The 17272-nt window shown below is 49.8% G+C and overlaps 1 protein-coding gene and 1 long non-coding RNA gene across 3 annotated transcripts; one reads left to right on the forward strand and one right to left on the reverse strand.

Moving 5' to 3' along the window:
- Positions 1–616: 616 nt before the first annotated feature.
- Positions 617–14713, forward strand: Mybphl (myosin binding protein H-like). Of its 2 annotated transcripts, none has more exons than XM_006233150.5 (9): positions 617–1478; positions 9164–9252; positions 9772–9967; positions 10156–10295; positions 10439–10598; positions 10702–10838; positions 12020–12206; positions 13455–13498; positions 13598–14713. In XM_006233150.5, the coding sequence occupies exons 1-8, from the start codon at positions 1331–1333 to the stop codon at positions 13463–13465; spliced, it is 1068 nt and encodes a 355-aa protein (XP_006233212.1). In that variant the 5' UTR covers positions 617–1330; the 3' UTR covers positions 13466–13498; positions 13598–14713. The 2 variants fall into 2 exon arrangements, with proteins under 2 accessions (XP_006233212.1, NP_001014064.1); NM_001014042.1 differs by having other exon boundaries at positions 1212–1478; positions 14626–14713.
- LOC134485672 (uncharacterized) lies at positions 11561–13605 on the reverse strand. The gene is made up of 2 exons (XR_010063918.1): positions 12490–13605; positions 11561–12052 (listed from the first exon to the last, which is right to left on the reverse strand). It is a non-coding gene; the product is annotated as an uncharacterized LOC134485672 (long non-coding RNA).
- Positions 14714–17272: the final 2559 nt, after the last annotated feature.

Below are 17272 nucleotides of genomic sequence, written 5' to 3' on the forward strand. Positions count from 1 at the left end.
AGGGGTGGCTGTGATCAACCATATAATTTGGGTGGAGGGTACAGTGTGCAGTGGAATGTCTGCATGAGCCATCAGCTGGGGACTCGGCTTTAGCTAGCACTGGCTGTGGACTGGCCACTGGATCCGAGGCACAGTCCCAGCATCAACACCCCTAGTTACACAGACCTGAGGTTCAGAGCCATCAGGTGGTGGCTGAATGGTACAGCCAAATGTCACACGTCCCTGTCTCTGGGGAGCTTCCTTCCCTGTGAGGCTGCCTTTCACTGCATTTGTGCTTTCTCTCATCGGAAGGGAGCCATTGACAGCTTTCAAAGGGGGAAATGCTGGTCTGACCTAAAAATAGCTTCCATTTATCCAGCACTTAGTCAGCTACACTCTGCTAAGCACTTCACAGAGATTACCTCTTTTAATCTTCGCAACAGCCCTATGGTTATTATTATCTCCATCTCACAAAGGAAACCCAACTTATGAGAGACTGGGGGTGTTAGTGTAGCTCAGTGGCTCTGGAGTAGAGGGCTTGTCTAGCAAGCACAAGGTCCCGGGTTCAAACCCCAATACACGGGGGGGGGGGGGAGAGGAAGGGAGGGAGAGAGAGAGGGAGAGAGAAAAGAGACAAGTTCTAGTATACATATTGAGGGAGCCCTAGTGTACACACACACACACACACACACACACACACACACACACGGTGGAGGGGAGAAAAGCCCCAGTACACACATCCATAGAGGGACAGAGAGATTATGGGGTGTCACTAGTCACATAGCTAGCTGATGACAGGGCTCCAGTGTAGCCAACTAGTCTGGCAGCAGAGGACTGACTGTCTCCGCTCCTCCCCTCCCCTCCCCTGTCCTTGGGGCTGGGACAGCAAAGGGAGAGCAGCATGAAGACCAAGGTATGGAGACCAGCTATTCAGGAGTGTAGGAACAGCTCAAGGTGTGCCTGAGAGTTCAGTAGTCTTGGGACCTTACACCCTGTTGAATGCACTGGAAGTCAGGAGCAGAGGTACCGCTCAGGTCTCCCCGCAAAGCCAGAAGTCCCTCTCATATACTCTGTTCTCATGCTCTCCCCTCCCTCCTAATGCTGTAGGGGTGTCATCTCACTCCTAAGATAACAGGGCCACCTCAGCCCTCCTCCTGTGGCTATTCTGGGCTCCTCTGATCCTCCTCTTCTCCTGGTCCCTACTTCTCCCTTCAGTGGGAGTAGGTGGGTGGGGAAAAGCCAGCCCACTTACATAAGCCTGTGGCTGCGACCCCAGGGACACCAGCCTGGACAGCAGGTGCACAGCCCCTCCCTCACCAGCAGCAAAGAAAACTTTTAGCTGGACCCCGGCATGGAGACAGCCACCACACTGGAGATAGCTTCATGCTCCCAGCGGCAGGTAGAAGAAGCTGCTGATCCAGCGGATGCTGAAGGACCCCAGACTACACGTCAACAGGAGGCAGGCAGCCCCTCTCTGCAGCTCCTGCCCTCTATTGAAGGTGACTGTGGCAGTCTGTAAGCGTGGGGATGATGAGTGTGTGTGGGGGGTACTTCCTGCTGCCCTCAATATACCTTAGGGGTCCCCCAACCCCTGTATATAAAAGCTTTAATAACGTTATGGAACTTCTAGTTAAGATAATGCAGGAACATTCATGGGAGCACTTACCTTCCCTCTCAATTGTGACTTGCTACTCAAATGTAATTTTATTCTTTAGCTGAGAAGTTGGTGAATGATGTTTGTGGCACTTTACACTGACCAGCGGTGGTCTGTTTATACTTTTACCATCAAAAACAGTCACAGGTCCCAGAGAACCCAGTAGACTGAATAGCCAGTTGGGAAGGGAATGGAGAAGAGAGTGGCCATCCGTAGTGGAGTAAGATTGGTCCAAAACTGTTGGCTATGAGGAGGTTGCGTATCTTAGACAGCATGATTCCCACCCTCATGCCATAGAATCAGGGCCTACCCCACATCCCACACTGAATCACCGGCCAAGGACTCTCAAAGTCAGAGCTCTGACTAAGGAAAAAGAGCCTCCATTTCCAGTTTCCAGATGAGGGTCCACGACGTCTGCCCCAGCTCCTCGTCCTGCTACCTGCCTCAGTGCCAACTGTTACCACGGCTCACCTGGGCAACTCCTGGGAGCCAAATGACACTGTGTGTGTCTCCACAGTACCTGGGTCTGTCTGCAGACCCAGGGGAGGAATGGGAAATGGCTCCTTCCTTCTCTGTGATGGTCTTTAGCATCCCTGTTGCTAAACGTTTAGTCCAACAAAGTCCCAACATTATAACCCCTTAAATTTGCAGAAGATTTGAAAACTACACATGAAAAGACATTCTAGACTGGCAGGCAACATCCCAAGGCTCCTTCCCCGGAGTGACCTCTAACACCACAGTGACCTTGAACAAATCAATTTAACTACTCCATTTTAGTTTCATCTCTGTAAAATGGCTTCAAACACCTCCCAAGTCGGTCAGTCAGAAGGATGGCCAACCGGCATTGGAAGAGGCTAAACCAAGAGGCTACACCAACATAGGAACGTTTGCAAGGAAGATGACAACCAAGTTCTGTCTCCAACTAAGGCCCCAAAGCACAACTATCCAGTCCTTACCCTCAAGAGGATCCTAATGGGAGCTGCCTGAATGTCAGAAGCTGGTGGAATTTATGCCATTAACACGAGATAGCAGAGCTGCTGTGAGCATACTAAAATCAGACAGGAGAGACAGAAACCCAGTTCCTTCCCCTGAAAGGCCACGAGGAAGTGAAGACCCAGAACCACTAACTCCCCAGCTCCAAAGGGAGTAGCATCCATTCAACCACACCACCAGAGAAGAGTTAGGACAGCTCTCTGAGCCTTTATTTTCTCCTTTGTTTGGAGGGTGGGGCACTGAGGGCAGCCCCCTTTGGCAATTTCAGGCTCCAGGTCCCAGCCAGAAGCCCCAGCCTCCTGTATAGCAACTTTGTGCACTGCAGGCCTCAGGGCCCAAGCTAGTGGCTCCACAGAGAGATGAGTGGCAGTAAGAATATCCTTTGGCATGCTGCAAAACCTGTGTGCATCTACTAGCTTCTTGAAAGACTGATGGTGCAAGTTCGAATCTCAGCTCTTTCCTGCCACCAGAGAAAAATCAGGACATTTCTCTGAGCCCTCATTTTCTCCTCTGTAAATTGAGAGCTGAATGTGAGCAATGTCCTATCTCTCTGATGGCCGTGGACTCCCAGGGAAACCAGATAGATAGATAGATGGATGTATAGATGGATAGATGGATAGATAGATAGATAGATAGATAGATAGATAGATAGATAGATAGATAGATAGATAGATAGATAGATAGATCGATCTGAGGTTCACAGGGCCTGTTCAGGTTGTTCAGTATGGGACCTGCTGACTCCTAAGTTCTCTAAGGGTTCCAAAGGTTGTGTGCCTCCTAACACTGCCTGTTCCTCATAGAGGGCGCAGGTTGAAGGGTGCTGCAGGGAGCACATGACAGCAGGAAAGGGCAAGCGGGTGGACATTCACTGGCACAGTCAGAACAAGCTGTGCCTGACCAATAATGGGCTTTCAGTCTAAGCACATGGCCAAATCGTCTCGATGACACAGCAGCTGGCATTCACGCCATTTGTCCCCAATGCCCCACAGAGGTGCTGTGTCTGGGAGTCAAAGCTCAGAGGAGCCAAAGGGGAGGTTAGGGAAAGGACTGAACCCCTAAGTAGGAGAAGATGGGCCCCCAGCCAGAGAAGGGAAGGTCAACTGCTAATTTCCACAGAATCCCTCCGAGGGTCTTCTAGGCATAGGAGTGATCTCATGCCCAGGAAGAACCAGCCAGCCTTCAGGTTTTCCTTCCTTCCCCTACCAATATTTACTTCCTTACCTGTTGTACACCAGACAGTATCCTAGGTGCCGTTACAAAAAGAAACAAAATTACTTTAAATGATGCCCTCCAGGTATATTCTAATAGGAGGAGAGAGACAAATAATCAGTGTGGGTGAGATGGTGCCAAGTGTAACAGAGGGAAGGAGGCCTCACAAATCGGGTGCAATCTGAGCAGCATACAATAGACATTTAAGCGGACTATTTTCTCTGCAGACAGGCCAAGTGCAAAGGTCCCGGGACAGGAAAGCTCTTCATAAAGGGCTGGGCCATTGTGGCCATAGTGTGGGAGGAGACAGTGCTGGGCAGAGGAGCAGAGTTACCAGCCCAAAGCAAGCACTGAGGGCCGGACTGAGTCTGGGCTGGAAGGGCAGACAGAGCAGGGTTTTAAATAAGAACTGTCATGGCCAAGTACAGGTTTGGGGGATTTTTTGTGGTGCTGCGTTAAGAAGAGACAGTGGTGCTTCTTAGACACCAAGATCACCTGCTGATGAGAAAGAGGGACGGCAGACAAAGTGAGCTGAGGAACATCGGGAATGGTGGTAGCAGTGACAGTGCCTTTAATAACGGAACTTGGGAGGCAGTGCCAGGAAGATGGCATGCTAGGTACCGTGGCACATGCCTTTAATCAGGTCTGTCTTTGTGAGTTCAAAACCAGCCTGGTCGACATACAAAGCTCTGTCTCAAATATACATATTGAGGTCCATCTAGGAGCAATGTGATGATCAAATCAGCATAACTTTTAATTGCTTAGATAACCAATCCCATTTTAATAGATGATTGACACTTTGCTATTCATACTTCACATCTGGAGTTCCAGAGGCTGAGGGGGTTCACAGGAGGGAGGACTATGATGCCGACGCCCCTTTCTAAGGTGTCATGTCTCATCCATACATTGTCTATTTATCAAGAGTGTCATACACATATACATTGTCATGTCAAGTCACGCAGACACTGTGTGGGTGGAAGGTTTTTTGACAAGGTTAGGCACTGCCAAGAGGGTGTAATGAAGTGAGAGAGAGAAGATGAAGGATCTGGTGATGATGTAAGAAAGTGGGTGTCGGGGTTGGGGATTTAGCTCAGTGGTAGAGCGCTTGCCTAGGAAGTGCAAGGCCCTGGGTTCGGTCCCCAGCTCCGAAAAAAAGAACCAAAAAAAAAAAAAAAAAAAAAAAAAGAAAGAAAGAAAGTGGGTGTCACATGACCATGGACTCCAAGCTGGTGGGGGAGAGTGAAACATGTCTCAGTGTGGTGGGGTAACATGTCTCAGTGGCATGACAGAATTGACTCAGAAAGAGAGGCACAGCAGAAGTGTCTGTGTCAGCTGGGTACCAGCCTGAGAAGCCAGCTCCCTCTATTGAGTTTCTTGCTGCTAGTACAGAACTGGAAATAAGTGTCCTTGTTAAGTAGATCTTCTCCATGAAGCAATTCGGGGACACTGCCCTTTTTCCTATGGGGGCCTTCGTACTTGAGGGGCCCTATGATCTGCCTATTGAGGGGGGTGCACAGAAAAGTTAACTTCTTACAAACCCTGGCACTGAAGCAATCCCCACCCCTCGTATTCTCCTTTCACTGGACAGAGTTAATACCTAGTCCACAGCAGCGGGAACTGGGCCAACGCTCAGAGTTACCTGTACTGTGAACCACCTGAGTTGGTGATCAGTGACTCTCAGTTATGGAGGTGTGGAAAGAGTGTAACACATACAACCTCAAGATTACTGAAGGAAAAATTTCTGACCATGTAAAAGAAAATTACAAGAGGATATGACCAATTATCTCCTATGAAAATAGAAAGAACTGGACATGAACTTCAGCTCATTAAAACTGAGCAGACAGTAGGATAACCACGATCTTGGAACTCGAAATAAGCTCTCCATTTTTGAAAGAAAGTACTGAGAACAAGCCAGCTGAGAAGTCAGTGTTTCTCAAAGGACATTCCAAAATGCTCCACCCCCCAGCCCCTGCCAGGCCCAGGGCTAAGAACACTGGACTAAGAGCACTAAGGCTGAGCTCTGTATTCTGAGTCCCTCTGCTCCCTGACATCTGAGGAGGAAAAGCCCTTGGGTGTGATGGGGAAGCCTCCCCAAGGTCAGTCCAATTTACACCTCACTAGGCAGGAGGTGCGAAGAGAGAGGCCTCCAAGGAGCCCTCAGTTAACATTCTGAGCAAAGGGTCAGACTGCTGACCAGGTTGAATTTGGGAGGTGACAGAACTCAGTGCTGACAAGGCACCTCTAGCTGCCAGCCCCTCTTTACTGACAGCATGTGGTTAATCTCAAGGCCACCTGTGGCTCTCCCCTGGGGGGGCTCTCCCCTGGGGGGGCTCTCCCCTGGGGGGGCTCTCCCCTGGGGGGGCTCTCCCCTGGGGTATCTCTTCATCCAGTCACCTTCTGAAAATCAGGGACACCCTTGTGACTTCAGTATGATCATCTTGTCAGGGGCTTCTTATACAGAAAGAGCATCAGGGAGCCCTTCGGGGAGGGAGACCCTCCCAACCTCAGCCCCTCCACTGTGGCCTCCCTCCCAGCTGCCCCAGCAGACTCCCCAGTAAACTCAAAGGCTGCTTCCCAAATCCTCCCAGCTCTGCACACCTGAGCTGAAAGAAAGCTAACTTTTTCTAAGATATATTTGTAAGAAATAAGAACTGCCGGTTGGAAACAGACATCAGCTCACATCAGTCAGTGGAAGTCCAGATGCTGAGGCCTACCCGAGGGTTGGTTAACGTATCTCCTAGCATGGCACCTGGCTCCTGTCCTCTCCGTTTTTTTCTTGGTCCTCGAGCCTAGCCTTCTGCCTCCTTTCTTCCTCCTCTTCCTCCCGGTGACTGGAGGTCATACCAGGCCCTGACTCTGGCACCTAGGTCTAGGAAGATACCGGTGGGGTGGGAGACCCGGTGGATGAGCCATGCTTCAAAAAATGGGCCCTTTGGACATCCGATCCCAGCGAGGGAGGCAGGAGTCCTGTGTGCCAGGCACAACTCCACACCTCGCCTGGAGATCAGCAAATCGGTGTCTCCCAGAGCCTTCCCGTCTCCAGTTGGCTCGCCTTGCTGGGTGCTCACTAAGATCCCTTTTACTCTGATACTCTGTAGATACCACAGGGACAGAGGAGCCCATTCTTTGGCAAGTGGGAAAGGTTATTTCCTTGCCCAACAACGGACAACCAAGGCCAACAAGATGAGGTTTTTTGACCTTCATTTCCAATCACTTCCCTCCTTAAAAAAAAAAAATCCCACACACCCTCCTGTGTTCAACCCCTTGGTTGCTTGCCAAGATGGCCGCAGAAAAGGAGTGCATCATACAACACTCCATTGTTGCTGCCCCACCCCCGGCCACCAAAGTCCGCAGAGAGCAAACGGAGCAGGGTCACTGGGCAGCTTGGATGCCTTGCATGCCCTGTTCTTACTGAGAACACTCATGTTTCCAAAGGTAGAGACCAACTGTTGTGTTTAATAAAAATAAGGAGAGAAGGAATATGTTTGGTGGAAGTGTAGTCATGTGGGGGAAGGGGGTGCCTCTGCAGGCACCTGCTGAGGTATCCCTTTCACCTGAGGGACCAGCCACACGACAGTATAGCATAGCATAGAGTTTATTCAGGGCATGGGGAAGGGAGTTGAGAGGTTAGTAGAGACAGAGAAAGACACGAGAGAGAGCAGAGAAGTAAAGGCCAGTCATGAGCATGGGCAGGGGTGAGAGGGGTGGTGGAGGAGGTTGAGAGGGGTGGGATGCAGGGGCAAGGGGACAGAGCAGGAGCAAGAAAGCAAGAGAGAGAGGAGTGGGCAAGCAACCCCTTTTATAGTAAGTCGGGCACACTTGGTTGTTGCCAGGTAACTGTGCGGCAGAGCCTAGACAAAATGCTAATACCAACCCAACTAATAAGAGCAAAATTAACAAAGCTCGATAAAGGAGGTGGTCAGCAAGCATTGTTCACTCACTTCTAAAAACAGTAGTTTGAGATCGTAACGGGCGGGTAGTCTGCAAAGTGGAGCATAAGGGGAACGCAGTAGGGCCTCTGTCTATCTTCTCTCAACTGCTATCATTTAAAGGGTTGCTTTATACAATGTATGTATTTAAGCTGTTCGATCTATAAGCAAACATACTCGTGTGGTGAACACACAGGACTGTACTCTCAGGGAATGTGTGTTATCAGTAAACTTGGAATGCCCTGGCGTCAGGCGCTCATGCTTTTGCCACAGGAATGTGCCAGGGGTGGAGTTTCTTCAACTGCAAGGAATAAATTTTGGCAGGAAGACTGGGGTTGTTGGTGGGAACCTAGGTGCTGTCACATTCTACTTGAGATAGAAGTGGCAGGGGCCTGCCTTTGAGGAAGGAGGGAACTGCAGCCCTGGAAAGATAGGTGGAAAATGGTCCCCAAGTGAGCGGGGAGGGATGTCTGCTCTTCCACAGGTAGTCCACAGCATCCTCCTAAGAGCAGGACACCAACCTCCAAACCCTGCGGTCCCCTGAGCATCTTTTGTCTGTATCCTGAGAGCAACAAGATGCCCAGTTCCCCAGTGCTTGTGTGCCTGGAGGTCAAGGATAAGTAACGAACGCCCCAGTACTCCCCAGATTTTGCTTGGATGAAGTGATCTATTATTGATGACAAGAATGCCACTCTGTAGGGATGGGGTAGCCATGCAGAAGAAGGGACCCAGACCCTGGCTAACTCTGGGATGACTTTGCAGTACTTCTGTGGGAGGACGGGATGTTGACTCCTGCAGGGCAGAAAGCCTTCTCGTGAGGTCTGTAACTAACTGATCAGGAGGTCAGATTCACTCAGACAGCAATGTTAAGGACTCAGCAAATAAGTCACTGGAAAGACAAGCTATGAAGACCGGTCTGCTCACGGAAGGGAACAGAACTCAAATGGTGAGAAGCCAGTAGTGGAGAGTTACAAATTAAAAGAAGTATCAGGCTGGGAGCCCCAGGTTTGGGGAGGTGAAGGTTGTTGCATTGGACAAAGCCTCACCGTAAAGCACATCCTGCCTCACTTCTGGTGTCGAGATTATAGGCGGTCACCACCATACCCAGATCCCATGTTCTTTCTGGAGACCTCAACTTTTCCAGGGTCTCCTTCAGCCAACTGCTCCCTGAATCTCAGCACAATGGGCAGGGCATGGGTGTGTGGTTTAATGGTAGGTCATTAGAGTGATTGAGACTGCTGCGTTGGATCCCCAGCATAATGGAAAGGACTAGGAACATTTCACATGGTAAAGGCTTAATCCGGTGGTCACTGGAGCCACTACCCACAGAATACTACTGCACACGGTACTCACTTCCTCTGTGTATTCATTTCCTATCCTCTCTCTTTCTATCACCCAGAGCACCCCAAGATCTGGCTACCTCGGGCCCTGAGGCAGACTTACATCCGGAAGGTTGGGGAGACAGTGAATCTACTAATCCCATTCCAGGTGATCGCACCGCCCCATGTTGGCACCAGGTCAAAGTTTTGACTTGCAAATAAACGTAGGAGTAAGGCAGTCTTTCTGGCCTTGAATGAGGACCCACAGTACCACTCTGAGACCAGATCAGCACCATCTGATACTCCCAAGGTTGGGTTTGGCTAGGACAGGTGTGCCCCATGAGAGGAGGTAATGCCAAGCCAGGCCCTCCAGTCTGCAGAGGGCTGGAGATCCTCAGTTAAAGAGGGTTCTTAGGAGTTTGGGCAGCTACCCAACTTCCCTGAGGAAAGGGAAACCAAAACTCTCAGAGGGTGAAAGTCTTAAAAGCCATCCCCTTGTCTCTTGAGACTACACTCAAAGGAGGGAGCTTCCTAGAGGAGTCTACCAAAGGCCTCTAGCTTGAGGAATGCAGCTCCATGTCAAGATACCCTGTGGTTTTGGGGTAGACTGACTGAAGCAAGAGGAGGAGGGTATGTGTGTGGGTCTATGAACATCTTGGGGACATTCAACCTTCTCCCCACTGCTCAGGGTAAGCCCAAACCTCAAACCATCTGGACTCACAATGGCTCTGCCCTGGACAACAGTCGTGTCAGCGTGCGGAACGGGGAGCACGACTCCATTCTTTTCATCAGAGAGGCCCAACGCACTGACTCAGGATGCTACCAACTCTGTGTGCAGCTTGGTGGGCTGCAGGCCACTGCCACCATCAACATCCTGGTGATTGGTAAGGTTGGGGGATGGAAGAGATAGTCTCTAGCATCTCTGGGATGAACGGGAGTTATCCCAAGAGTCTCAGACACAGCAGCAGGGGATGGGAGGGATCTGAGAAAGGGGCCGAGGGTGATCGCTGAGTGAGGTCAGCACATGTGGGTTGCACAGTGTCCGCTGCCATCCATGGCTTTGCTCTTCCAGAGAAGCCAGGTCCTCCTCAGAGTATTAAGTTGGTGGATGTTTGGGGCGCCAATGCTACTCTGGAATGGACACCTCCACAAGATACGGGCAATACAGCTCTCCTGGGATACACGGTGCAGAAGGCTGACAAAAAATCTGGGGTGAGGCGCAGCTGGGAAGAAGGGAGGGAGGCATTTTGGATGAGCTTCTGGCAGCTCCACATGGGGCAAGATAAAAAAAAAAGCAACCAAACAACCAAAAGCCAAACAAATATCTCACATGGCGTCTCCTGGGCACCCCACAGCTCTGGTTCACAGTCCTGGAGCGTTATCACAGAACCAGCTGCATCGTTTCTGACCTCATTGTTGGCAACTCCTATGCCTTCCGTGTCTTTGCCGAGAACCAGTGTGGGCTCAGTGACACGGCCCCTGTCACGGCTGATCTTGCACACATCCAGAAAGCAGGTAAGGGAGTTGAGGCCATGTGCTGACAAGACTTAGAAGAAACAGAACTGAAGCAGGACTGAGTTCTCATGTGTTGCACCATGGTTCCTCTGGATGCCCACAGCCACTGTCTACAAGGCCAAGGGGTTTGCCCAGCGGGACCTCTCGGAAGCCCCCAAGTTCACCCAGCCTCTGGCAGACTGCACTACCGTCACTGGCTATGACACTCAGCTCTTCTGCTGTGTGCGTGCCTCTCCCAAGGTGAGTGGGGAACTTCTGGGCTGGGGGTGTCCTGCGCTGCTTCCTGTCACTGTCCCGTCCTAACCTGAGTGTATCATGGGGCATTCTAATTGAACATCTGCTACCAGAGCCACCATCTGCCTCCTCGACAGCAGGTCACTTAGGAACTGTCAGGGCATCTGTAATTCAAGATGGATGGATGGAAATGACGCTCCCTTTGAGTGTTGGGTCCTTGTGTACAAAGATGTCACTTCCAGCAGAAGTGTCTGATTCCTGCTGGCTTCTCTTTATTCATTCCCCGTGCCTTGTCCGTGAGGGGCCATGCCCATGTGCACTGTTCTGATTGCAATCCGGTCTTTACAGTCCACCACATTAACAGCTTTCACCAAGTAGCTTGGGTTGCAAGTACAGGACCAACTGTGCGGAGATAACACCTCGAAAGGAGACTTTTGATAAAGTAACTCTAGAAGCCACTTTTAAAACAGCGGAGACAGAAACCACTACTCACCAACAGTGGGGATTGAATATGAGTGAATCTCCATGTGTACATAAAAAAAAAAAAATAACAGGGACTCTGAGCTGGCAAGGTGGCTCAGAGGGTAAAGGTACTTGCTCCCAAGCCTGACTACCTGAGTTCAATCTCGAACCCACACAGCGAGAGGAAAGAATTAACATCCATAAGTTTCCCTCTGACCTCCACGCGTGTTGTGGCGCCAGTACACGCCTCCACACAAACACAAGTGTTATTTTAAAAGAGTTTTTGGTGGCACCCACAGCTAGGCGTGGAGATGCACAGCTTTAGTCACACAACTACAGAGCAGAGGTAGGGGTGGATCTTTGTGAGTCTGGGGCTCGCCTAGTCCACATAGTGAGAACAGCCAAGTCTACCTAATGAGACCCTGACTTAAAACAAAAATAGTCTTTAGAATTTTAAAAAGCAGACTTTGATGCCCATGATGGCTCCTGAACAATTTCTTCCAAGTCAGGACCTCTGTTGACATAGACTAGGCTTTAGGCACGATACTCAATGCAGGAAGAGACTCTGTGGTTGCTCGAGGTACCGAAAGGGGAATCTCCCCACAGCATGGTGGCAGGGAACGGGCAGAAAGCGGCCATCTACAAGCCTGTGGGCAGGGCCTCTAAGTGTAGAAAGGATGATTGGCTCCTCCCCTGCTCTGTGCTGCTTCATCTTCGTCTTCCAGCCCAAGATCATCTGGCTAAAGAACAAGATGGACCTGCAAGGCAACCCCAAGTACAGGGCCCTCAGTCAGCTGGGGATCTGCTCCCTGGAGATCCGCAAGCCTAGCCCCTTCGATGGAGGCATCTACACCTGCAAGGCCATCAACGCTCTGGGGGAGGCATCCGTGGACTGTCGGGTGGACGTTAAAGGTAAAGATGGCAGAATTATTGTCTCTGGTGCCAATCATCTCCTCCTCCCGCCCTCCAGAGTGACTGACACAAGCTGAGACAGAAAGGCCTTCCCTTTATGTCGCTACCCAACAAGCAGCAACTGGGCGGTGGGCTTATTTGGCTGATGGCTCGAGGGCTCAGTCAGTCATGACAGGGTAGGCAATAGGGCAGGGGTGGACCTGGGTAGCAGCAGAAGGAACAGGAGAGTGCTTCCTCACATCTGGACACATGAGGAGGCAGAGAGCGGAATGCTATCGCTCACCTGGTGTTTTCCTTCTGTCCTCTTTTATTCAGCCTAGGCGCCCACGCTATGAGATGATGTCATCCAGGACTGTGGTGGGTCTTCCCTCCTCAGTTAAATCCCTCTAGGAACAACCTCACAGACATGCCTAGAGATGTGTCTCCTAGGTAACGAAGACATGACAATTAGCCATCACAACTGTCAGGGCTCTGGTGTCACTGACACCATTAAGATGCAGGAGGAGCCCGTTTTATCACCCACGGTTTCATTTCTGTCCATCACGGTTCAATTGGACAGGTTTACCACCCAAGGTTTCATGATTCCACAGTACAGGAAGAATCCCTAGTTCCATTGTTTTTAAGGACAAGTATGAAGTATGTGGCGAGAGCCACTTTGTTTGCTGGGGAGATGACATTCTGGAGGCAGAGTCCAGGCACTTTTCTTTCAAGCCTTATGATCTTTGTCCCAATGCAGGAGCGCTGGACAGGAAGGCTATTGGTTGTGGGTCATGCTGCACACCCCGCCCTTCCTCTCTGCACACCCATTTCTCCTTTCTTGCTCCCTTGTTGGACTCTATCACTGCACCTAGCATATTATTGGGTTGGGGGGTATTTTTTTAACATCTTTCTTTAATCTTCAGAATCTCATGCCTATATACACTAAATATGGTCATATTATCCCAGCACATTATTTTATAATTATCTGCTTACAGATCTGTCTTCCAATTAAACCATAAACAAAGCTCTCTGTCCCCAGTGTACAGCCTAGTTGCCGACACAGAGAAGGCTGTAGCTAAGTGTTGTTGCATGAGTCAGGAAGGAGTGGGCCTTTATATATCCTACTCGCTATGTATAGACTCCCCAGCTAGTCAAGTTTGGACACCCCCAAAGCATAAGTGGGACATCACATCCGTTCCCAGTGCTCTGATGACAGTTTCCCAGGGATTCATGCAATGCTAACATTGAGAAATGTCTGCATTTTCGCAGCTCCTCACTAAAGCTGTCTTAAGAAGACAGGATATCCGAGGAAGGTAAGGAAGGAGGGAATGGCGTCTTGGTTCCTGGCAAATGCTAAGTTTGGGATGAATGTGAGCCCTCAACCATCTGCCCCTTTTTTTCTTTTGAGACAGGGTTTCACAGTGCCTTAGTTGCACCGAAACTAACTCTGTAGGTCAGGCTGGCCTTGAACTCGGAGATCCACCTGCCTCTGCTTTCTGAGTGCCAGGATGAAAGGCCTGAGCTGCCACCACCAGCCACCTTTTGTTTTCTTTTATTCTAACACTATCAGCTCTGCAGAGAAAACTGGTATAAAGTCTACTTTTGTCATATCCTGTGTGCATCTATGCAGGTCAGTGATAGGATTGAAACTCAATAATCCTCAGAGAATGCGAGCTTCCCAGGGGGCTATGTGGGAGGAGGGTCTCCCCCACCACAGGCCCACACTGTGGGTAGAGACAGGTCAGCTAATCTCTCTACCTCCGTATCACAGCAGGGTGAGAAACAAAACAGCTTGTTCATATTAATTTTTTTTTTGCTTGCTCATATGCTTTTGAGTTTTATGTGTCTCTTCCTGTTCGACAGAAGAAAATCTTTTTTTTTTTTTTTTTGTTAAATGTCAACAATAATTTAACATTTGGGTATGTGGTTCCCAAGCGGCTCATCACTGGCAGAGGGCCACTTGGATCGTTACCTAGGATGCGGTAGTGGCTTCAAATTCCCTGTCACTCACAGGAGAGATGCTGCATGCAAACCCTTGTGTAGGGTGAAAGAAAGGCCCCAGAGAGAATGACAGAGACCTGGCTCCCAACATTCCCTCTGACTTTCAGCTCCAGGCTGAAGAAAACTGAGCATGAATTTGATCCCCGAAGCCATTTATTTAAACCCATCAATGATAGCAATGAAAACCCTGAAGGCTACATTAAATGCACTAACTTCTCAGGAGAGCGCTTGCTGCCAGCTGGCTCATGGACACGTCTCTCCTTCCCCGCCTTCTGTCAATACCACGTTAGGTCGGTGTTGATTTTTACTTCTCCGTGGTTCCCTTCTGTCTCCCAGCAGTGAGTGTACAGCACTGGACTATGAAGAGGGATGGTCTTGGGACAACCCAGACAGAATCTGTTTATCTGTTTGTTGGCTATAATACACCCTCTCTTTTCAGAGTCTCTTGGGAGCCTGACTGACAAGACTGTGTTCTCAAGGAGCATTAGCTGGCTTGACCTAGACTTAATAAATGTATAGATCCTCAATTCTTGAAATGTCCTCTTTCTGAGACTTTCTACAGAGAGAAATCTTACAAAGGTTCCAGTCCTTTGACCAGACTCTATGACCCCAGAACCCTAAGGTTCATCTTTTTCTTCTATTCTACTTCATATCCACACAGTCTCTTACAGAATTGCATTCTTCCTCCTTGCCCTGTGCCCTGACTTACCTTTGAGACAGAGTTTTATATATTCCAGCCTGGCCTTAACTCTACAAGCAAATCAATGATGTCCTTGAGCTTCTGATGCTGGGATTACAGGCCTGCACCACCACACCCAGTTTGTGGGGTCCTAGGGATTGAATTTAGGACTTCGTTTAAGCTAGGCAAGCACTCTACAAAGTGAGCCGCACCCCCTGCCTATCCCCAGAGGTTTCTGACATCATTTACCCCAGACCACTTATGACAGGGCTGAATTCAGCTCTATGAGGCTACAGGATGAAGATGATCTGCCATCTTCCCCCAGGGCTTCCCTCTGTAAACTGGTATTACAGGATGCTTGCCTATCAAGAAGCAGCAAGCAGCATAACATAATCCTACAATTAAAGGCAGAGCCCGGAGATCCGAGCCTTGGGATGTTGTTTCTCTTCTGTTTGTCTGCATCTTATAACAAGTCCCATACTGAAGATGCTCTGTGGTGGAATCCGTGAAGAGGCTGACGGCCCCTCCCAATCCTATACACCCAGTGCACCCATCTCATCAAGAGCCACAAACCAGTTCCCCAGACCCACATGATGACTCATGACCACCTACAACTCCAGTTCCAGGTGGCCAAATGCCCTCTTCTGGCCTCTGCAGGGACAGGCACATACATGTGGTGCACATACACACATGCAGGCGATTACATATACACATAAAAATAAATAAAATGTATACTTTGAAAGAGCCTCAACTCAAGCTGGGAGGTAGTGGCGCATGTGTTTAATCTCAGCACTTGGGGAGTCAGAGGCAGGTGGATCGCTGTGAGTTTGAGGCCAGCCTGGACTACACAGAAAGTTCCAGGACAGCCAGGGCTATTACACAGAGAAACAGTCTCCAGAATCAAGAATCAGGTGTTGGGGGTGGGGATGGGCAGGGAGGAGGCAGGGAGCCTCAACTCACAATTCTCCTATGTTGATTTCCCAAGTGCTGGGATGGTAGGCATGCACCCCATGCCCATGTCTGAGGCAGTATGTTACATAAAGGATAATAGAAGCTACTGCATTACATAACAGAGAATTGTATCTGGGTGGTAGAGCATTGGATTTCAGCGGCTGCCTTGGTTCCCTCAGCATTAAAGCCCAGCCACAGTAAGCATCTTCCTGTGAGGCCTTAGGGAAGTGATGTCAAGCTAAGATTGCACCGCACATGGATACCAGTGAGAATCAGCGCTGGAGATTGTCAACAGAACAAAGGTTCTCATAAACGCATGGGACCCTGGTGGTGCCTGAAGTTGCCTTCTGTCCCTGTGGTGCCCTGGGTTAGTGAACCTTAGTGAAGAGCTAGAGTGAGCGAGGGAATGGTAGAGCAGGAGCGGGGGTGGGGGGGTGGGGGGTGAGGGGTTGGGGGGTGGGGGGTAGAGGGGAGATGGGGAGGGGGAAGATAGCCTTCTATGCATCCAAAACTGAATGGAAGTGATTTCGTTTTTTAAATCTTCATGTTACAAATGAAAAGTTAAACTCACAACGCCTCCCCCCTCGCCCCCCACCCCAAGCCATGATCTGGTAAGCGGCAGTGTTTTTCCATTTTCTCTCATCTATGTCACCAGACAATCTGGGTTGGAAACATGGGCTTAAAAGAGAAAATTTTCAGGGTTTGGGGGGATATTAGGCCTCATTTTTTTGGGGGAAGGAAAGGGATGTGGATTGGCTCAGAAGTGTCCAAAGCCTTTTTTTTCTTCAAACCAAAGAGATCTACTTTCACTCTGAGGCTGATTCTCTTCCGCCCTTCTCAGTGAAGTTCTGGGAGAATGAAGCTTCTGCGCGCTGATGCCTACCATGTGTTGTAAATTAGCTCCTTACCCTACTAAAGCATTGCTACTTACAAACTAGCCCTGGGAAAACTGAGAAAACAATTAGCAAATCTATTGTCCTTAGGGAGCACCGGTTTGAAGCTGTAAGAGCTTGCCAGATTTGGTGTCTGCTGCTAAAATGTCTTTCCTGGGAGAGACATAAACAATGCCTACCCCTTCTCTCAAGGTCCCAAAGACAAGCGTAGGAATCCACCAGAGTTTATCCAGAGGAACCAGTTTCGTAAGCTTACTTGCAGAGCAGTGGGTGGGGGGTGGTAGGCCCTTGAAGCAGTCACCCTGGAAGGTCCGAATCCAGCAGCTATGTTGACTTCCCTGAGGAGCCCTCCCCTTGCCTCTCCCCACTTACACCCTCTAGCTCCTCCCCCCAAACCACGTGTCATTAGTACAGAATTGCATACAGTTGGTTGAGAGGGATGGCTGCATACTCAAGTGAAGGTCCATGACCTTCCGCCCCATCTCTTCCTTCTATGAGGGAAGGTAAACAGTCCACAGGCCCAGCCGTGATGGTCTTTCCAGAGGATGCACAACAGAACTCCT

Source organism: Rattus norvegicus, chromosome 2, assembly GCF_036323735.1.
Source record: "Rattus norvegicus strain BN/NHsdMcwi chromosome 2, GRCr8, whole genome shotgun sequence".
Taxonomy (NCBI): Eukaryota; Metazoa; Chordata; class Mammalia; order Rodentia; family Muridae; genus Rattus; species Rattus norvegicus.